Consider the following 21,781-nt stretch of genomic DNA (forward strand, 5'->3'; position numbering starts at 1 on the left):
CCGTTCTGTTCCAAACGCTAGGGAAAAGTAAAAATGTCGAAGTTCAAGTCTGTTGCAAACTTTGTTCAAAGCCGAAGAAATGTAATGGACGAGTACAACGAGTCAAATTCAGATTTTGAGGGAGAAAGAAAATTTCAATGTGCAATTGCTGGTGTAGTATAAATACTGATAAGTTATGGTCTTGGTAATGAACCACAAATGTTTGATGGGATAACTACAAAAAAAATCCTAAACCTATTGTAAATGTATTGATTTAATCCTAAACTTTTTTTTTTGCCAATTGAATCTTAAACATTTTGCATTTGTGCCAATTTATTTTATCCGGCCAAACTTTGGCTTGCGACGTGGATAAATTTTAATAATATTATTTTGAATTACTATTTCATCTTTTTTCTTTACTTTTTTTTTTACCTTCCTTATTCCTCTAGCCGGTCAACAAACCTCGACGATCGGCTAGAGGCGAGGCCTCACCGGCCACTAGCGGGGGCGATCCTCGTCCGCTGTTGCCTCTAGCTGGTCACCGAGGTTCGGCGATCGGCTGGAGAAAGAAGGAAGGGAAGAAAAAAAAATCAAAAAAGGAAAAAAAATTTAAAGAAAATAAAATAAATAAGAAATCACAACCTTTGCATTCTTGAAGAGTAAATTTGTGACAGTTGTTGTCTGAGTTACGAAATCTTTCTTCTTCGCACATTGTCGACGAAAACGTCCAACAACTTTGTTCCATCTTTTCTTTTATATCATATTCTTTGCACATACAATATTCAATTCCCGATGATCGTACGGCTCATGTACTCAATCGAGCCATTATGGGATGACGATGTCATGATTTTTAAGATAGCCATCGGTTCCAAGTGTACTCATATTATAAATAGTTCATAAAATTTAGACAAACTAACTGAACTCAAAATTTGATAAGTATGTTCAACTAAAAGAAAAAATAAAAACTATTGCATCCTATACAAGATAAGTATTCTACAAATTGTTCGAGAATCGATACGTAATAGTAAGTCGCATTCCCGAACCCTATCTTAACCACAAAGGAATCGGTTCTATAAATCGCACTCAAGCTCAATTTGCCCGTCACTCAAGTTCAATTACTTTCTTTTCGAGTTTGAATAACACAAATTATTAAAATTCAAGATTGAATTTGAAAATATTTGACTCGAGAAGCTTGCCACCGTAATGGAGTAGTTGCACTTTCATATACCTCCACTAATATAAATAAACAGACAAATGATATCAACTTTAATTTCAGTGTATAGTTTGAACCAATTAATTGAACCATAGAACACACATTTGTCCCAAAAGCATGTCTCATTCTCTCGGCAAGATACAACGGAAGACATTGCCGTTGCAGCCTTTCTAAGCGTCCCTATTTTGAGCAAAACTTCCTTCAATGGCCTCACACAAGCGATGAAATCACCGAATGTGACACCGAATATGCCCGCCAATAGAACAAGCACCCCAGGGCAAATCGGGAAAGATTGTAAAGAATATGGAGCGGAGCTGGTGGTGGTTGGACTGTATCGGTATCCACACGCTTAGAGTCACCCAGAAGCAAGGAAAAGACATAATAATAATAATAAAAAAGGATAAGTGATGTTATACGCCAGAGGAGGAGGCCAAGATAGAAACTTTGAATTGATCTATTGAACATATTTGTCAAATATACGATTTGTGCTGTCCCCAAGCTTTTAGTCAAAAGAAATTTGCGAGGATGAAAATTCATAATTAAATTACTGTCGTTATCTTCATTTTTTTGTTCCGACTACAATCGTCGTTTGGGGTTTTCCGTGGTATTAACCCTTTAGCAAATAAATGAGATGGAAATAGAGGCTGTCATAATAAAATTGACTAACGAATTTGCTTTTTTTAACCTATGCATGGAGGCTCACTTTCTTTATAAATGTACAATTTTTTTTTTGTCAAATATAAATGTACTATACTTGAAACATTTTCATGGCCTTTAATTATGCTATTAATCTTTTACTTTTTGGCGTAAACCCGTCAAATGGATGGGGCCAATAGAAAATACTCAAACCCAAATGGACTCATATTGGCCCATTTTAATGCAACACAATTTTAGCGATCCATACCTAACTAGGGGTGTGCAAACCGGACCGGACCAGCCTGACCGAACCGGACCGGGATCGGGACCGAACCTAAACCGGACCGGACCGGCCAGGTTGATCCCGTCCTTGAGGGGGGAGGTTGGTCCCGGATCCCAATAAATGGAACCGATGACCGGGTAGTCCATTCCGCGGTTCTATGGTGAATGGGACCGAACAAAATCGGACCGCCTAAAATATATATAGATATACATAAAATTATAAAAATAATTAGATATGTTTGATTTCAAACAAAATAATATAAAAATAAAAAAGAAAAAAAGAACCAATTAACATGAACTAGTTAACCTAATTTTCCTAACTCCTCTACGCTTACGTCTCCTTGTTGCCTCTCCGCTCACGTCTCGCCTTCGCTTCTCCGCTCACATCTCATCTTCGCCTTTCCGCTTTCTCCTCTTGCAGTCCCGCCTATCGTCGACCCGTTGCTCCTCTTGCCACATCCTCTCGTCGTCTTCATCCTCACTTTTTTGCTTCGATCTTAGGTAAAAACCCCATAATCACCGAATTGGCGAAACTTTTCCGTTTTTCTTTTTTACCTCGGAAAGCAGCTCTCAATTTGCAAGGGTTACAATCCCCATTACTCATCCTTTCCATGTAGTTAAATCAATTGCAACGAGCCTTGGATTTCTTGCAAGAAATCACCAGAATAAGCATCCGGCCCACAAAAAAGTTAGTCTGACTACAAGTTCGCCACTACTTAGGCAGTGCATGATAATTTGCAGGATGATATTCCCAATAAGACCTCATGTGATCTGTTCAACTTCACGTATAATGCTCCCTTAGGAACGGTATCTGACACCAGCCTTACGTGTTTCCTCTCTCATTCCCATAATCTTCATGAACCGTGCAACTATGTAACAGTACATCGATAAATTTACTCTAACCTAGTGAATTCCCTTTTTCAAGCACTAAAAAAGGTGAGATTTTGCCCTTGTAGCGTCGGGTGAAATAGCCATGGAAGATCATTAATTTTCTAGTTCTTTTGCCCTTTGAAATTGGGCATAATCTTCTGCTTTCAAATTCGGATTGCGATTTTTTTTTTTTTTGGATTGTGGAATTCTGCTTCATTGCCTCTTTCCACCTATAATCACTTAAAAGTATAATCAATATAAACATTAGAGAAGTTGCTCTTCGAATCACAATATTAGGTTATGAATAGTCAACTTTTAGAATCTCATGATTTCTTGGAGATGTACTTAATAATTCATGGTTCTACTTGATTTCTTCGCTTCATGTTGTTAGCCCTTTATACTTTGATGTTCGCATTAGATGCCTTCAATCTAATCTGTGTTTTTCTTGATTCAGGTGATCAATTCACATGTCAATGGAAGGGCAACAATCCAATGATATGACGAGTATTCTGGATATGGACTCATTAGAACATGAAGGTGAAGAAGACGACCTTGTAGAGGCATTCCATTCAGACAAGGTATTTCATGATTGTCCTCCTAATCCTAATAAACAAATCTCACAAGCATGGAGACACTTTCGTAAAGGAAAAAAAAGGAGAAAAATGGAATTCAAGTGTTTTGCAAGTATTGTGGGACTAAGTATATATACATTGTTGCTAATGGTACTTCAACTATGTTGAAGCACTTGAAAAGGTGCAGTAAGAGTCCTCAAAATATAAATAAGAGGCAAAAATTGTTTGCCGCATGTAGGACTCAATTGACAATGGGGAATACTACTACTAGTACTGGTGATGGTACTGCTAGTGTCTTATCAATATGGAAATTTGATCGGGAACATTGTAGGAAAATGCTTGTCCATATGATTATAATGGATGAACAACCTTTTGACGGTATTAATGAAAGGACTTGATTGCATCAATCTAACGAGTTTTAGGACTTGATTACATTTTTTGAAAGTTTTAGGACACTATTATAATTTTACGATAAATTTTATGACTTTTACTGCACTTATTCTCAAGTTAAAATGCCACCGGACTTAACCCATCTTTAACGGTTCAGTCTTTGGATGCTAAATGCCTATCGCGCAAATTTGGTACCTTCCTTTGTATTTTATTTTTTTGTAATCAACACGATGTTAAGTTGATCCTACAACCTCTCTCTCTATATACATAGATTGTTAATGCATAGAATCTCTAATTTTCACAAGCTCGTACAAGGGAACATCGTGTGCAAAAAGCAAATCGAAACATACACCAATCAAACCAATTAGTCCTGTGTTGTGTTTGTGTCTCTCGATGAAGAGACACGACTCAACTATTTATCTTCCAATACATTAATTAATTTGTGACAACAACAAACATCATGAGTACGTTTGTTTCATGAAAAATGAATAGTATCAATAATATTTTTCTCAAAATAATCGCTTTTATAGCTTAAAATAATTAATCAATGAATAATATTTCCACTATTGACATCAACTGTTGGGATTCATGGGAAGGACCGTGGTCCGCCTATCTAAGCTATTGCCGCCCTTTGGATAACTGTCCTTTGCTGTTAAAAAAAGAACGACGTTCCTCTTACGTTCTCAATGTACAAAGAGAAAGAAAAGTGAAGAATGAAAGACGACGCTTCCTGCTCTTGTCCGGAATGCGAGATTGGTAGACGATAGTACTCTCTCGTTGCATTGTACATTTAATATGTGAAAAACGAGATATGTCCGTTCTGTGATATAATTCTCCGATCGGTGATTCAAGTTGATTTTGGAAATGTTATTTTCGTGCTATTCCGCTACGTGTGTTAGTGGGATTGGTTTTCTTCATCAACTTCATGTGTAAATAGTTTTGTGGACTATGAAAATATTTCTCGTTCATTTATTCTTGTAAGTGATAAATTATTTAGAAATGATCTTTCAAACCACTCATTTTCTTGAAACAAACGGACCCTACATGTGTAGAATGAAAAGGGCATGAAGCATTGGTACTCTCGTGGCCGTTGCATCCGTATGCGTGTCTATGTCCGTGCGAAGGTACATTTAAACAAGAAGATATTAAATAAAATTAAAAAAGAGAGTTGAAAACAACTTAAACCCTTTTAGTATAAAGATACGTTACGAAATCTAATTCGATCTTGAAACTATTTCCATTACTAAGGCTGACGCATGCATTCGTCATGGATATGAAAAGGGCGTATGTTCGATGATCATAGAAGTCATCACATGGATTAACTGGACAAGAACATCTACATCGTTAATTATGTGGGTCCCCCATCTAAATTTTTAATCACGTAGATCTTATCATAGGGGCTCAAATCAACGGTTCAGATGGACTTGATTCCTACAATTACCCCGCTCATTCCGTGTCTAAGTCATTTTCTTTTATCGCGAAAAAAAAAAAGAAATTTGTTTCAATCCGATAATCATCTATTATTCTTCAAGTGGTATTAGGAATCGAACACAGCCTCTTCATCTCTAATTTTTTTCTTGGTGATAAGGAAAGTTCACTAAAGTTTGGACCCATCTATGACAGGGATATTTGTCCAAAAAAATACCTAAATCTATTGTATGGCGGCCAATTCAATTCTCAACTTTTCGATTTTTGCCAATTTAGTCTAAATCTTTTGATGATTGGCCAAAATAATCATTCCAATTGATTTTGATCATCGGGAACCGCGGACAAGGACCCCGATCGTCCTATTTGGCAAGACCGGCGCCGACATGGACATAGTTAGTCAAAACTCTTACTATGGCAAGCCGCTCAAATACTGATTTATTTGTACCTAGTATGCGCGGGTATCGAGTCGGCGTCGTGTCCCTAACCGAAGCTAATTTCACAATGAAGATAGGATTGACCAAACATCCACCTAAACGGGATCGCAAAACAACCTTCTCATTAGGCCAAATCAAAAAGGAAAGGCCATGTTTGAGGGATCTCCAAGCACCAAGAGTTCATCTCAACCTTTTGACACTTGAACTGGTTCTTGCCGACGTAGGTTAAGACATCGAACTCAGACGGTGAATTCGACGCACTTTCTCAGGCTTAAGTACACTACAAGTGCCAAAACTTATGTACGGCGCTCATTTGAGTGCCAAAACTTTCAAAACGATCACTTAAGTGCTAAAATTTTTGAAAAACGATTACTTGAGTGCCAAAACTTTCAAAACGATCACTTAAGTGCCAACTTTTTTAAAAACGATCATTTAAGTGCCAATTTTTTTTTAAAATGATCACTTTAGTGTCACCTTTACCGAGTCACGTTAGCTCAAATATTAATAAAAAAAGCACGTGTCGGATTTCCGGTAAGCCACGCCGGCTAAAATTGAAGTTGGCACTGAAGTGATCGTTTTTTAAAAAAGTTGGAACTTAAATGATCGTTTTGAAAGTTTTAGCACTAAAGTGAGCGCGGTACATAAGTTTTGGCACTTCTAGTGTTCTTTAGCCCACTTTCTCAGGTCGCCCAACAAAGCACTACAGAGGACCATCATCGGTTGCGTCTTTGGCCACTAATCAAGCTATTCATGCGTTTTACATATGGGAAAGTGTCCTTGGGAATTTGTCCTTTGAGTGGCTCACATAGATTGAGGATGGAGACGTGTCGCTGAACTCAAGTTGTTGAATGGCTAATAAAGATTGATTACCACTTAATTCTCCATTTCTAATTCGCAATAATGACCCGTGAAATCACTTCGTCATACTTGTGCAATCCTAGCGAAATCGTTTGGTCATACTTACACAATCCTAAGGCAGTATGAGGGTGAGTTTGTTTGGGAGAAAACTTCATGATAAAGGAAAATATTTTTCGGAAAGTCATCTTTCGGAAAAACAGTTAATTTTCCTTTATTTGGTAATGTATGACGGAAAACCTATTTTTGGTGTTCGGATATTATTTAGAAAATGATTCAATCTTGTCACTACAAAAATAAACGAATTTTTAATAAATTTCTAATTTTTTTATATGTCTTTTTTTTTCCCTTCTACCTCCGGCAGTCATCGTGCCACGACGACAGGTGACGATAGGCCACAGGTGAGGGTCAACCTCGCTAGCCTCGAGCGAGGGTCGAGCTCATCGGGATCCGGCGAGGCTTGAGCCTATGACCGATCACCAGCTCTCATCGAGGCTAGGGCAACCGACAGAGGTGAAGAAAAAAGGAAAAAGAAAAAGAAAAAAAAATACCATATCAAATATGAAGAAATTCAAGAGGAGCTATTTTGGAAAGCTTTTCACATCTTTGACCAGAGAGATTTCTCGGTTGACTAGGTGAAAGTTTGAAAAATTAATTTTCGAAAAATACTTTCACTCAAACCAACAAACAAACTTGCCTTTAGAAATTCACCGCGGAGAAAAAAAAAGAAAAAAGAATTGTTCGCAGAGGTTTACCAACTATTTTCTCCCCACGACTTTTTCCTTTTTCGGCTAACCCAAAACCATCAAATAGACAACACGCAATAGTCACATTTCAGCAGTAAGCTTCCATGCCGAGGTTCAAGTAAAAGCAGATGCCGGTGCTATTTATTCGACGCAAACATCATACTAAATCGTCATAAACTAGAAGATGCTAACTTTGTATGATCAACCAAAGCTTAATGGCTACTTTCGTCGCAAATCCGTGGGTTAAGTGCGATTAAGCAGCAAAGAGAAGTCCATAATCTCACTCTAACGGACTATGATCTAACTCCGACGACATGAGCGTATAACCTGTCATTAAACTAGTTATAGTGTCCACTTATTCTCCTCTCTTGAGCAAACTTCCATTCTTGCCCCCCACAAACGGACTACGCAAAATGATCAGTATCATCTAAGCATAAACTCTCTTCTTGTAACACACTAATTTCTCAGATAATTAGAAGGAAAAAAAAAAAGACAACGTCAAATGGATGTGAATGTGAAAGACTAGCACATACTTGGTAACTTTTTTTTTTATTTCACTCACTTGTGAGGTGATAGGATATAATCATATTGAATCATCCATTAGCTTTTGCACATCCAACTAAGTCTCCTTATCAACCCAATTAAGACTGGCCATCGAGCAATGCCACAACCGAAATTTTTCTGTAAGTATTCATGTTTCTTAAAGACCAAAGTCTGAATTTTAACCTTAAAAAGTGTGTAAGGTCCGAATCACCTAAAGGCATCAGTGTGTTCTTGACCTAAACAATGGTTAAGTGAAAAAGAAGAAACTAAAAAATCACCAGCTCTTCCCTCCTCATATTGAGTAATTATGTCCACTAGCCCGATTGCATAGAACCTCTGCTTTGATATTCTTAAGGAAAATTTTGTCCCAGTAGTTAATGATAGTAAACTTGCTATTCGGACATCAGGCTTTTTCCAACGCGAATATTCCCTGTCCAACACCACTCGGAATACACAATACAGCAGAGAGAGATGCACACGACAGGGTACGTGCTTTGGTTGTCTATATCTGTAAAACTTAGTTCTTATGGATCAAAGAGAAAAAGCACATGACAGCTACTAAGTTTTCTTCACTAAGCCAACAAGAATGTTTAGTACATTGGATGATGATGAGGGAAGTACATAAAGAACAATGCCAAGAGAAGATATAAATTCCAGAACTTGCATACAGGAAAAACTCACTCACTGAACGGGAAATTTATTCCCAAGCAGCCAAAGACAAAATCGCCTCAACACATTTCAGGAAGTTCCAAATTCATTCCAGGACAGAGACAACCGATGTGTAGATGTGCGTCTGGCATAATTTTGGTTTATTTTCTGCAGACAAAGTTCGAGCATCAAGAACACGATCTCCGTTGTTTAGAAGTTCACATCGTCATCTCACTCACGCAGCTTCCAGCATCATTATGCATAGTCGTCCAAGTTTAAAAAGTCATTGCCAAATTATACAGGCGAAAAGAACAAACATAATCAAGTAAACTAGTGTGTGATCATCCCATCATCCCTTGGCCATTTACAAGTAAGCCACAAAATGGCCAAATGTAAGGGTCAAAATAAGCTTGCATTCAGAAAGGCTAATTGGTGATAATGCACAACGTCTAATAGCCAGAATCATTAAGACGTATTGCCAAAATCTTTCATAGAAAACATGGTTTACACGTTAACCAGAAGGGGTTAAGCAAAATTGCTCGATAACTTAGACCTATTTATTTTAAATTTAATCAGACTTCTTCATCAAGAGCATGGTTTACAGAAAGTTCAATTGTTGGGCAATGACAGCATTCGAGAAAAAATCATACCAGGAATAACTCAACAATGGCAGCACTATGAATTCTTTTTTGCTTCTGCATCATGATTTCTCCAAGGATTAAGAGCTTCTCTCATAGCCTGAGCTTCCGGGGAATTTTCCCAAGCCCGCTTCTCTGACTCCAACACAGTCACTTTATCGTCTGCAAAAAGTACAAGTTATAATGAAGGCAAGGCCAGCAAACAACATTCTCCCAATCTTTTGTCTATACCAAAGTCCATCCCGAAAGATGCAAGTGAGGTAAGCTCATCTATCTTCAATAAGATAACAAAGAAATTGCAGATATAACAGCGCTACAATTCACTGCATTTAATTGTGTTCCTTCAAAAATTTCACCTCTCCCATATCCCCCGAAAGACATGAAATAGCTGCAGAACAATCTGCTCAATGTTTTCTCAAGAAGTGCATCAGTGTTGTAAGTTCAATTTTAAAATCACCATATCCAAATTAATTTTCCAGAACTTTCTCCCAGAGATGTTATCAATGAACAGATAATTAGTTGTATAAACTCCATTCTCATGAGCATACTCAACAGATGGTGGAACACCGCAAACTCATTGGCATTGCCATATATCACCGGACACAACATTTTTTTTTAGCATTATGCATTTCATGTAGAACAGCAAGAACATTCAGTTGATCGCGATAATACAACAGCCTAGATCAAAGCCCTTCCCTGCCACAAGCTAGCAACAGAGACATACCGCTGAAATCATGAATGGCCAACTTCACCCACAAAGCAACGGACTAGATGATGCCTTGCTCGTCCGAAAAGAGACAAATTTGAACACAACCCATCACCGCAAAATCTGAAACCGTTCGACTAAACACAATAGCCACCAGACTAACAAAGTTCATGAGCTTTAAAGCAAGGTTTATCAGATAATCTATTGCATTTAATTCAACTCCTTAAAAGTGCCTAAAACTAGCTGTTTCGCCAATTTTTGGCTATGAGCTAAACAACAAAGAAGTGGAAAAAGTTGAAACAAAAATTGCAGGAGCATGCAAGTAGGAACAAAAGGAAATGGAGAGTTCTCACACAGAAGCCGGTCTTGATCATGAACAACTCCATGGAGCCTCCGATGAGAGCTGAGAAGACCGCGATCTTCACGTACCAATCCAGAAACTTCACTGCCATATCGAAGCTACTCAGCGTTAACGCAGCGGCTGAAAGATGTAAACCAAAAGAAAACACAGTAAAAAAAAAGGAAAGAATAAGAAGACTTAGGATCTGTTTTTTTCTGCAGAAAATGTTACATTCTAGAAAATATTTTCGAAAAAATCATTTTCCAGGGAAGTGACAATATTTTCTGGTGTTTAGCTGAAACCTGAAATAGAACCAGAAAATATTTTCCATTGTTTGGTAAGGAAAACTTTCTTTGATTTCCTTCACTCATTCCATTGTTTTCCCTGTGCACATAAACACTCCACAGCACTCATGAACACAATACAGGTAAACATTATGTATCCTTGTACCAATCAACTACAGGTACGTTTTTACACAAATTGAACGACCGAGCTCACATGCGCCAGAATCATATACGTGCACTTCATACTCAGAACATCATACACATGTTTTATTCCGGGTCTCCAGCCACCACAAAATTTCCATCATCAATTGCCAGTCATCACATATAGATGACCAAAGCCATTACAAGTATTCACAATATAAAAGTGGAAAGGGACAAAAACAGAGAGAAATCAGAGCAAAACCGAATAGGCAAACAGCAATTTGGACACCCAATTCTGTTCAGAAAAATCTGCAAGCTATGAGACTCGTTTTCATATCGATTTGAGCAATGACAGACTACAATAAGGCTTCAACGAGACAAGTTTAGATTGGATTATCATATCATAACTATCGGATCAAGCATGAAAAGAAACATGAGCGCCTAACAAGACAATAATCCAACCGTGTGAGGTTAAACAATGGATGAAATGGCTATTGAACTCGTTTTTCCTACGAACGTGCATTCCTATGTCATTTATGCACGTCATCGAACAGATAGAATGAATTTCCGCCGATGAACTTGTATGCAAGATTGAAATAATGACTCGCTTCAGATCATAACTTCCGAACAACTCCCAAGCAGTCAAAATTTCACAGAAGAAATTGCATACCTGAGTTGAACCTTCACGAATTTTGACACGAACACTTCGAAGAAGTGGAAATCGAACGGAACTGTGGAAAATATCCAAATCAAATCACTGAATAAATCAAGCAAAACACTGGCTTATCCTTTGGCTATTAATTACTTCAGAATATTCACAGCTTCTTCATCTTCCAGCATATTAAGAGGTCTCGTTCAATATCCTGAGCTCTTAATACGAATCAAATAATCTCAACCAACCCAAATGCTAGCAATCGGCAATTCCACACAGCAAATACTTTGAGAAACAAACACTCGAGAATCTAAAGGAATTCCAAGCGAAGGAATCGACTTACCAAGAGAGACGACCAAGCGCGGCTTTGGTTGATTAACCCGGTCGTGTTGAAATCGACTGAATCGAACGAGCGCACTCCTCAGCCTCGCTCAACCGGCCGTGCCCGACACTGCAAATGAGGAGCTGAAGGCGGGCGAGAAGGAGGAACTCCGGAGACGGAGATGCCGAGTAGGAGGAGGACGAGGAGGACGAACTCTGGAGGTGGAGAGAGATGAGGAGCAAGTAGGCGGAGAGGCGGAGGAGGAGGAGGAGGAGGAAGAGGAACTCCGGAGGCGACGACGGATGAGAAGCAAATAGGCGTAGAAGAGAAAGGTGGAGGAGTAGGCTACCGAAGGAGGAGAAGAGAACGATTTTTTTATTGAGGAGAGAAAGTCATTTTTTTTCTTACTTTGAAAATATATTTTTTTCAGAAAAATATTTTTTTGTCCAAAAAAAATAGTTTTCTTCACTAATTTATTCTCAGTTGAACTAAATATTAGAAAATTTAAAAAAAATTAAAAAATTATTTTTTTCTAAACAAACTAAAAAAAAAAACTAGTGCAGTTAATTGCACCAATAAGCACAATTTTTTTTTTTTTTTTTTTGCATCTTGAATGAGGGTTCATGTTTTTTACAAGTGTCTACAATGAACACAAGATCTTCATATAGGAGGGTTCTCTGTGGATGACTAGGAACCAAATCTTGCGAGAGAGAAATCCACACGGCAAAAGCTTGTCGTGGAACACATAAGCTCTTTCAACTGTATTTCCCGATTAGCAATGCTTGATCTAATCTGCATTTAGGAGAGGAGATTTGAGCTCAAAGGTCTTTTTATGGAAATTAATTAAATCGAAAATAACGATACGCAAATTGAAAATGTAGGTCCGTCAATATTTATCTTCAGTCCAAGGGCCATCGCTTAGTCGACTATGTTCTTTATGGTTTGAGCTCCAAACATTGGAAAATTGATTTTCCAATTGCTTAATAGTGCCTAAAACTATCGATTTGGGAGCTATGTCGCGCCATTTTTTGGCTATGAGCTACCCAACAAAGAAGTGGAACAAGCTGAAACAAAAAATTGCATGAGCAGGCAAGAAGGAACAAAAGGAAATGGAGAGTTCTCACACAGAAGGCAGTCTTGATCATGAACAACTCCATGGAGGCTCCGACGAGAGCTGAGAAGACCGCGATCTTCACGTACCAATCCAGAAACTTCACCGCCATATCGAAGCTGTGGTGACGGCAGAAAGATGGATAATGAGAAAGGAAAGGCGGAAAGTTAAAGGGAAAAAGAATAGGCATATTTTAGCGCAGCTCGTAGCATCGATATGCAATCTTTTCCTTCCTTTCTTCGGTGCATCAACGAGGGCTGATGCTTATTACCGAGTTTAAGAAAAGCATAAAAGAACTTCATCCTGTGTGGTTCTGCTACATGTCATATGCTGTGGATGACTAGGAATCAAACCATCTTCTACGAGTATTTCCCGCAGCGCAATGACATTCAATGCTCGATCTGATCTAAGCATAGGACAGAGATCCCAGCTCAACGATTCCCAGAACTGCTCGAGTTTCAGCAAAATCTGATGAACACTTCTTAGCAACTAGCAAGCTGAGTCTATCTTGATGGTGATAGCTTATCTGTTATCAAGTCTCTGATCAATCTGGAAACACCTAGTGGAGATTCTGAACTCAGTCAAATTGAGAAGCTCTTGGCAACATCAAATGCTGGCGACTCAGTTCAACTCCATGATCAGCTAATCTCTCATCTCGCAATATCTTGCCCGCCTAAAATCCACCAGTCACACCTGCCCTCTTCGTTTTTTTTTTTTGCTTTTAGCGGTGAAATAAAATGACCGCATCTAAGGTAGTGTCGTTAAAGCACTAAAGAAGTAACACTTTCGACATACTGCACAAGCACCGAAACTTGAATCTGAAAAGCGAATGAACGTTCATGAGGATTCTTGGCGATCTTGATCATATGTAATGGACGTTCATGAGGATTCCGGGCGAAATAGGCCTAAGGATCAATAGCCTCGAGGCCCTCTTCCCATTGCACTCCTTTGAACCTCTTGTACCACTTCTTCTTCCTCTCCAAAGTCGAATCCGAAAAGCGAACAGAAACTGTGGTCAGCCAACAGAACCATAAGTGAACACAAAACTTATCAGAAAGTATCAAAAAAGAAAGTTATGCATATCAATGGCCACGACAAATGCATGTACAGACGACAATATTACTGCTTCAGCAGGGTTGGAAAAGCTTTCCACCTTATTGTGTGAGACCACAAGTCATTGTATACAAATTGACAATTTTACTTATTTTTTGGTTAAACGACCTCAGACAGGGGCAGTCCAAGTGAATGCAGAGGACTCAGCCAACTACGAGAGTACTGTCACAGTAAGTTACCCGTATAATTAGGGCTTTCACCTTGCACATTGCATATACCATTGAGATATTACACGAGTACAACAGTAGACTTCCCTATTCTCTACACTGTACATACAGCATAAACAGAGGACTCGCTGTCAGAATTCAGAAAGAGAGCGCTCTCTGGCAAAGTCGAGAAACTGTCACGATCACCGTCACCGATGCAGTCCTCGAAGAGACTAAGGAATTAGTCAGGATTAAATCCACACCCCTCAAGGTCGCAGAGCATCGACTCCTCTCCCAAGCTTCCACCGCCAGCAGCCAAGTTTTCCGGCAAAGTCAAGAATTTGTTATGGTCACTCTAACCAAGCTCTGCAAGCAATATTACACCTCATGAGCTCTGAGCTCACTCTTTCAGCAGTCTGAAAACCTCTAGAAAACTCAGAAGAATGCCGCCGCCACAAAAACAAGAAACAGCACTCCACCCGAATAGCCAACCTGTTTGAAAACACGAGCAACAAAAACCAGTTAAAGTCAAAACAAGTGAGTTTGCTTTGGGCACGGATCCTTTCATAATGCGCAGCAAATGCAGCTACTTGGGAGGAAAATTGAGATCACATGGAGCAAAACACATCCCTTATAGGCAGTACAGTGTACATCTTAGGCCTGATGTGTCAGTGTCAGTACCAGAACCATACTGCATAGTGAAGTAGAAGCTTTTCAAGCAAGAGCAACAAGTACATAAGTGGAACTCTTTGATCCTTTCCAAAGTGGAAATTGGGCACGCACACTTCTGCATTTAGATCGCGTATGTACTATAACACAGAAAGAGTAGTCAAATAGCAGGCCACCAAGAAGATAGCATATGCTGGATGAAGATACTCCACAACCAAAGGGCTCCCATTTGTGCTGTAACCCTTAAGCACTTCTCCACCGTTGATGCATGCGAATGAGATAAGCTTCAGCAGCAGACGAATGTTGAGACACACATGGGAGTATAGTGCAGGACAGAGGATCCACATCCCTAATACTCGAAAGAGGGCATGTCTTGAGAGAGAGTGAGAGAGTACCTACATAATTTGCCACTGGGGTTAGAGGATGAATCCAACTCATTCCAGATCAGGGGAGCCACCAGGGACCAACTGCATTAAGACAAAAAGGAAGCCATCATCACTTAAGTGATGTTCAGGCACACGAAAGCGGAATTCTAGCTTTCCAGTAACGTAATTGCCACCCCACTTGCGCTTTATACTTATCAAGAGGTGAGACACAAGGACCAGATTCTTGTAAACAATAAGCGATGATGACTTTTTTACCACAAAATCAAGACCAGTGATGATTCATCAATACATCATCTAAGCATTTTCAGTCTACTATCGGAAGGCATCTCTCTGAGTGGCTGATTGTTTCTGTTTTGTTAAGGCGGTTTCTTACTAGTTGATAAATCACCAAAAATTTAGGCAAGGCCGTGCCCATATCGATGCAAGGGCTCAAAACATATACGCATATCTGCAGCAATTTCACTGTATGCAAGAATCAAAACAGAATCTTACGATCGCATGAAGCTTCCACAGGAAGCTCAATAAAAAGAGGAGTGAGAGAGAAAACAAGAAGCCATATTGCAGATGCTTGTGCAAGTAGTAATTCTCAGTTAGAAGCATAGATCAAATTGAGGACAGATAGGCCTCATGAACCACGGCTTTGACAACTTCCAATGCTAATACATTCAAAATGAGATCATTTGTCCCTTCAGATAATAAATTGATGTCCACAACATAGAATGGCTTCCCTTCACCCCAAAGTAGTACGAAAGGCGTCTTGAGGCACTACTAAATTTGAGAGAGGGGGAGAGAGAGAGAGAGAGAGAGATACATACTACTCAGTGACATCCTCGAGGACCATGTTGACATACACATCGAAGCCCCTAAGAGTACCGACAAGCTCATTGTCTCCTTTCATTATAACCCAGATTTTCAAACCTATACACCGGTCAATCAACTCTGCATATTTCATTAGCGGAAGATGAACATAAGTGGAAATGCCCCCCAAATTTTGCGCAGATCTCAGGAAATTAAGGAAATAGAAAAGCAGACATGAATTAAAAGATCCTACAGACCTGACAGGAGGAGCCGTGAAGGATTGTTGTCCATGGAGGAAAGTGAGGACACTTTTTTGCTTGGAAGCAATGCAACTCAAAGTAGTGAGAGAGCTCTGTCATTCGAAAACGCATATTGAAAGCGCATTAAGAAAGAGTGTGGAGTTCCTCTTTCAAATGATTGGATTCACTATGACTCTCGGCTCTTGAAAGCCACGTGATCTACATAGCACACATTTTTTACAAATAACCAATGAAGCGACAATAACACAGTCCCATAATTTTTCTTCAGGTTCAAACAAGCCCTTCGAGAGTTTCCTTGTAAAAGAATATCTGGGTACCAATTAGCAAGTTCTATTCATAATAATGAAGAGAACACATATTTAGATGAAATGTAATAATCATTCTTATGGGCACACTATAAATGAAAAAAAAAAAAATACAAGTCAGGTTTTGTAAGTTTACCACACCAAGATTGTGAGAGGGAATACAGTCAACATCAAATTTCATCCTTCATCTGCCTTTCTTCGGTCTCCATCCATACAGCTGCCCAATTAGCCATAGCTCCCTGTACAGAAAGATTTTTGTAAGCTTCTTAAAAACTTTAATTCCTCTCAGCAACATTAGAAACCAGCAAAAAGCCGGTCATTTGAGATCTCCCTTAGCGCTTCTTGTTAATCTTTAAACCTTAAAGAGTCATCTGGGATAACTTGAGGTGAATGGAAGGGCTTTCATTATAGATAACCACCTAGGGATAATCATTTCTAGAAAATGGAGGCAATAATGGAGATCACACAAGGGTCAATTGACATGATTTCAGACCCCAAGTGAGACTTATCATACGTCCTATGCGCCGATAATACAAAATTTAGCCTCAACCATAAGATGATTTGTGATACCTTGGAGAAGCTAAATGGTTCTCCCTCTCCTGTCACAGATGGAAGCTTGGATGTACCAACTATTGATGCCGCTACCCAAGTGAAATTCCTCTTTCTTCATTTAATTCTCCACAACATTTGCAAATCCCAGTAAGAAGCACACCTTTCCTGGAAAGTAAACTGAACATAAGCATATAAATACAGAGTCTGTCTTGTTCAGAATCGCGACGATGAGTTGATTATGCTGTAAAATTCCAAGATGAAAACCATAGCGCTGTGGCCTTCCAACGCACATTCCATCTAATTGTTTACAGTGTAGCAAAGTTATCTCCAGTGCAAAGCAGAGGGTATCAACTTCAAAAGATGTGAAGCGGCAAATCCATCGAGGATCTCTAATGAATTGTCATAAATCAAGTAATAAGGGTGCAATCGACATGCATACCTCCAGCTGGGAAACATAGAAGCAAGGAGAAAACATCCAAAGCAAATATAGGTAAAAAGGCCAAACCAAACTAGAAAAAGAGAAGGAATATTTGTAAATAATTAAGAACCCTCTGGTTGTACAGAGGTATCTTAATTTCTATACCTTTATCAGATTTTCAGTCAAAGTGCATGTGAAACTTCTCTGTTCATATCTGTGGAAGAGTCTGATTGCAGAAAAGGGAAAACATTGGTTGTCAGAGGGAATAAGTTACCTCAATTTGTTTGACGTTTGAACACAAGGGAATAATTTGGGGTAGTGGATCAAGAAGCTTTCAAGAGCAACGTGCACTTATCCGTCAGTCTTCTCCCTCACATTCATATTCATATTCGTCGCCTTCTCCTCTTATTCAGATTCATGTTGATCGTCTTCTCCATCATAATCAGATTCAGATTCGGCATCTTCTCCCTCATTTTCAGACTCGGTCTCTTCCCTGTCCCATTTGTCTTCCGATTCGTCTTCTCCACCAAAGGAGACTGACTTCTCCACCCAATGAAGAAATTGCCTCCACATTTAATTTCGTGCAATGCTTTATTTTGACCTTTCGCAGTCCATCCAAGCTTGACAGAACAGGCAACTTCTGTAAAGATTCACAGGAATTAATCCTCAATACTTCCAAAGACTCTGGTAGTTCGCCTTGAATCTCAACCAGATTAGGACAAGAATGTACTTCAAGACGTCCTAGTTCGTTTAAATTGCTAAGATCAGGTAGTAGCTTCAGCTGTCCAAGTTGATCAAGACGCAAATATCCAAGGTTCCCCAAACAACCAAGGCCTCGAATCTCTTCAATTGCAGTCCCCGAAATGCGGAGAGATGACAGGTTCTTCAAATTCGATAGATCGGGCAACTTCAGTAAAGATTCACAGGAATTAATCTCCAACGCTCCCAAAGACTCTGGTAGTTCGCCTTGAATCTCATCCAGATTAGGACAATAAGATACATAAAGACTCCTTAGTTTGTTTAAATTGCTTAGATCAGGTAGTATCTTCACCTGTCCAAGGCCTTGAAGCAACAAATATTGTAGGTTCTCCAAACAACCAAGGCCTTGAATCTCTTCAATTGCAGCGCCCCCAATGACGAGATAATATAGATTCTTCAAATTCGATAGATCCTCCATCGAGCAAAGTGAGTCGCAACATTGCAAAATTAAGGAGGATAAACTTGAGGGAAGCCTCGGTAGGCGATGCAGCTTACAGTAGTGTGTGAGTTGAAGGTCGAGAAGAGGAAGGAGGGTAAGGTCTGTCGGTGAGGTGGTTCCACAAGGAGAGCTCAGGTGCAGAGACTCCATCGAGCAAAGTGACTTGCACCTTTCCAATTCTAAGGACCATAAACTTGAGGGAAGCCTCGGGAGGCGACGCAGTTTAGGGCACTTGAGGTGAAGCCGCTTGAGTTGAGGAGGGAGGGCAAGGTCTGTTGGTGAGGTGGTCACAAAATGACAGCTGCAGGCCCAGAGACTCCAGTTTGCTCAAGTTCCCAATCCACTGTGGTATCGGATATTCTTCCACAGCACATCAGTCTCCCCATAAGACTCCCCATCAGAATCAAGAAACGAAAACCTCAGATCCAATTCCTTCAGATTAGTGAGGTTTGAGAGATCCGGAAACGTGTCCATCTCCAACGAACCAAGAGATAGAGTGACAAGACTTTCAGGAAGCCTTGCTAGTAAGTGTATTTCCGCGCTAAACAATTTCAAGATCCTCAGGGATTCATTCTTGTGGATGCAATTGCCAATGTTCACATGGAATTTGGGACTAATGTTGGAGGCATCTATTTCTTCGAGCTTTTCAATCATCCAAAGGGTATCGGGTATTTTGCTTATCTTACTCCCCTGCATCTTCAATCTTTTCAAATTTTTCAACTTTCTAATGGAATCGGGCAGCTCGCCGATGCCCGAGTAGGATATATCCAACTCAATCGGTGATTTCATATTTCCGATCGAATCTGGAAGCCTCTTCAACGAACTGCAAAAACTTAGAGATACGTATTCAAGGCTTGCAAGACCTCTACCCGGCTCGTCTGGCAGCCTTTGTAGACTATCACAATAGGACAAATTCAGAACTTTCAAATTCTTCATCACCCGAAAAAGAATAATCATGCAAATATTACTTTTGAATCTAATACGACGGAATAACAAATGTTGTCTAGCATATGGCATACCTTCATGTGGCTCCACCCTTTCCAATCATCTGTAATTTTACTCCAAGACAGATTGAGAATGACCAAATCCTCAACGAAGAAATTTGCAATGTTAAGTGTTGGTGGAAAACATCTCCACGAAAGCCATCGTAATCGTGGAAGGAGAACTGAATTCTCATTAGTTGGAAGAACATTTGATGGCGATTCGTGCCAACGAAGCCTTTCTTCTGCATCAAAATTTCTCATCGAACCTTCCACCTCGAGGAACCTTAGACCGGATAGGCTCTCAAGGCCCTCATAGGTAAAACAGTACCGCTGCTCATGGTCCAACATGAGACGAAGAGCTTCAGCTTCTTTTTCCCTATCCAAAGGAATAATTTAAAAACAAAAAATCGAAGGGAAACACATTTTTTCAAGTTCCTATAATAAGGGGTTGAGTTCGGTACAATTTTTCATGTAATCTTAAAAGAGCAAAAATATATCTAAGGAAGTCTAGCTATGCTAGACCACACAAAAAGTAGCTGGCTTTTTTTTTCATAAAAAATTCAAGGGGTTAGGATTTTACCTTATGTTTCCTCAGCAAATCGAATCCTTGCTTATGATCCCACACCCTACTTTGCTTCTCTATTTTCATGCAACTTTCTTCACGAACCATTTTCCTTCCGAGGTCTCTAAGTAGATCGTGCATCCACACTTTATTATCCTCATTAATCTTTATCAAAGACCCGTTCTGCAAATCTTTCATGGCCAGCTCCGAACAAAATTCAGGTTTATCCCAGAAATGAACAATAATGTCTTTATCATATCCAATGAAAAGACAAGCTATATCGATGAACATATGTTGTTGCCGCAAATTTAATGCATCATAGCTTATTTTCAGCGACCTCTGAATTTTTTCGGGAGGATCACTTTCTAGCATATCCAATTTGGCATTCCACATTTTCTTTTCAATGCAATATAAAAGTGAACCTATGACTTCCAAAGCGAGTGGAAGACCTCCAGCAATGTCTACCGCCCTATTGGATTGGTTGATATACTCATCCAAAGGAGAATCTCTTTTGAAGGCATGTTTGCTAAAAAGTTGAAGAGATTGATCATGATCCATGCCCGTAAGCTCATAGCGATCGTCCACTCCAAGGGCAACAAGAGTTTCTTTGTTTCTAGTAGTAATAATAAGTTTGCTCCCTTTACCAAACCGATCACGCTCACCTACAAGTTCATCCATATGATTCTTTTCATACAAATCATCGAGAAGCAGGAGGACTCTTTTATTAGATAACCTATCTTTGATGATCTTAATCCCATCATCAATGTTTCTTACTTCCGTACATTTGTCTCTGAGGATGTCGGAGATGAGTTGATTCTGCAAGCATTCAATACCCTTGGGTTTTTCTGACATTTCACGGATGTTGGACAAAAAGCAACAGCCCTCAAAATTTTCTGAAAGCCGATTATAGATGATTTTGGCAGTAGTCGTCTTTCCGACGCCACCCATCCCATGGATTCCTACAATCCGTGTTTCATTTGTTTGAGCACCTATCATTCCCATGATTGCATCCACATGATTGTCGACATTGACCAAGTTGTCTGATACTACTAGAGAATCCTTTTTCAACTCTTTGAAAACCTCCCGCGTGAATTGTTCCACGAACTCACCTTCTTGCCTAGTGCATGTAGGAGGTCAAAAGGGCAATGAGTTAGAAAACTGAATTGAAGCAAACAATCTTCTGACAAGACCACATTGAAAACTACAGACCTATTCTAAATGTGTTCTTCTACGATTTATTCCATTTCGATTAAATAGGAGCGGGACTTAGTGTTAATGAATGACCTGAAATGACAAAAAAATGTTGCTGGGAATGAAATGGGACAAATCTAGAAAAGAAACCAACTGAACTGCATCGAGTTTAACTATAGAAGGAACTTGAGATGGAATGCTAAAAGCAGTCACCTGTTCTCCCCCTTGCTATGCAGGTCCCATCCGTTTATTGCCCCAACTGCGCTGAGAGCAGCCTTCCACTCTCCGATGGTCTTTTCGTCATGTCGCTTCTTTTCCTCATGTGAAAGAAAGGCGTCTTCATAACCCCCGGTTTGGTTTCGAACCTCCGAAGGCTCCACATCATAAAAAATGGGCATGATCTTTTGTCC

At 39.5% G+C, this 21,781-nt stretch overlaps 4 protein-coding genes and 1 long non-coding RNA gene across 38 annotated transcripts in view; 1 reads left to right on the forward strand and 4 right to left on the reverse strand.

Moving 5' to 3' along the window:
• LOC125313792 overlaps window positions 1–15,749 on the forward strand; it is a 28,525-nt gene extending 12,776 nt beyond the window's left edge. Inside the window, exons 2-3 of one of the 2 annotated variants that reach the window (XR_007197405.1) lie at window positions 5,475–5,476; window positions 15,639–15,749. This is a non-coding gene — a long non-coding RNA (uncharacterized LOC125313792). Of the gene's footprint in view, window positions 1–5,474; window positions 5,477–15,002; window positions 15,119–15,638 lie in introns of those variants that run through there. The other variant, XR_007197406.1, reaches the window with a different exon arrangement.
• LOC115728661 (disease resistance protein RUN1-like) overlaps window positions 1–21,781 on the reverse strand; it is a 1,102,447-nt gene that overhangs the window by 1,046,048 nt on the left and 34,618 nt on the right. The gene's annotated exons all lie outside the window — the stretch shown is intronic.
• Window positions 1–21,781, reverse strand: part of LOC115727781 — a 109,032-nt gene that overhangs the window by 26,228 nt on the left and 61,023 nt on the right. The window contains exons 1-2 of one of the 6 annotated variants that reach the window (XM_048274011.1): window positions 11,778–11,972; window positions 11,376–11,436 (exon numbers count right to left, since the gene is read on the reverse strand). The exons of 2 other annotated variants lie outside the window; for them this stretch is intronic. The gene's annotated coding sequence lies outside the window, so the exon portion shown is untranslated. Of the gene's footprint in view, window positions 1–11,375; window positions 11,437–11,700; window positions 11,973–21,781 lie in introns of those variants that run through there. 3 more of the 6 variants (XM_048273998.1, XM_048273977.1, XM_048274008.1) reach the window with 3 other exon arrangements.
• Window positions 1–21,781, reverse strand: part of LOC115732506 — a 73,238-nt gene that overhangs the window by 21,502 nt on the left and 29,955 nt on the right. The window contains exons 1-6 of one of the 19 annotated variants that reach the window (XM_048273876.1): window positions 17,712–17,854; window positions 17,180–17,464; window positions 16,604–16,706; window positions 15,920–16,041; window positions 15,114–15,185; window positions 14,094–14,541 (exon numbers count right to left, since the gene is read on the reverse strand). In XM_048273876.1, the coding sequence (XP_048129833.1) occupies window positions 14,400–14,541; window positions 15,114–15,185; window positions 15,920–16,041; window positions 16,604–16,648 (381 nt within the window). In that variant the 5' untranslated portion in view covers window positions 16,649–16,706; window positions 17,180–17,464; window positions 17,712–17,854 and the 3' untranslated portion in view covers window positions 14,094–14,399. The other 18 variants (XM_048273896.1, XM_048273892.1, XM_048273888.1 and 15 more) reach the window with 18 other exon arrangements.
• Window positions 18,708–19,975, reverse strand: LOC115731444 (disease resistance protein RUN1-like). The gene is made up of 2 exons (XM_048273642.1): window positions 19,655–19,975; window positions 18,708–19,574 (listed from the first exon to the last, which is right to left on the reverse strand). The coding sequence occupies exons 1-2, from the start codon at window positions 19,964–19,966 to the stop codon at window positions 18,963–18,965; spliced, it is 924 nt and encodes a 307-aa protein (XP_048129599.1). The 5' UTR covers window positions 19,967–19,975; the 3' UTR covers window positions 18,708–18,962.

The sequence above is a fragment of the Rhodamnia argentea genome, chromosome 1, assembly GCF_020921035.1.
Source record: "Rhodamnia argentea isolate NSW1041297 chromosome 1, ASM2092103v1, whole genome shotgun sequence".
NCBI classification, from domain to species: domain Eukaryota; kingdom Viridiplantae; phylum Streptophyta; class Magnoliopsida; order Myrtales; family Myrtaceae; genus Rhodamnia; species Rhodamnia argentea.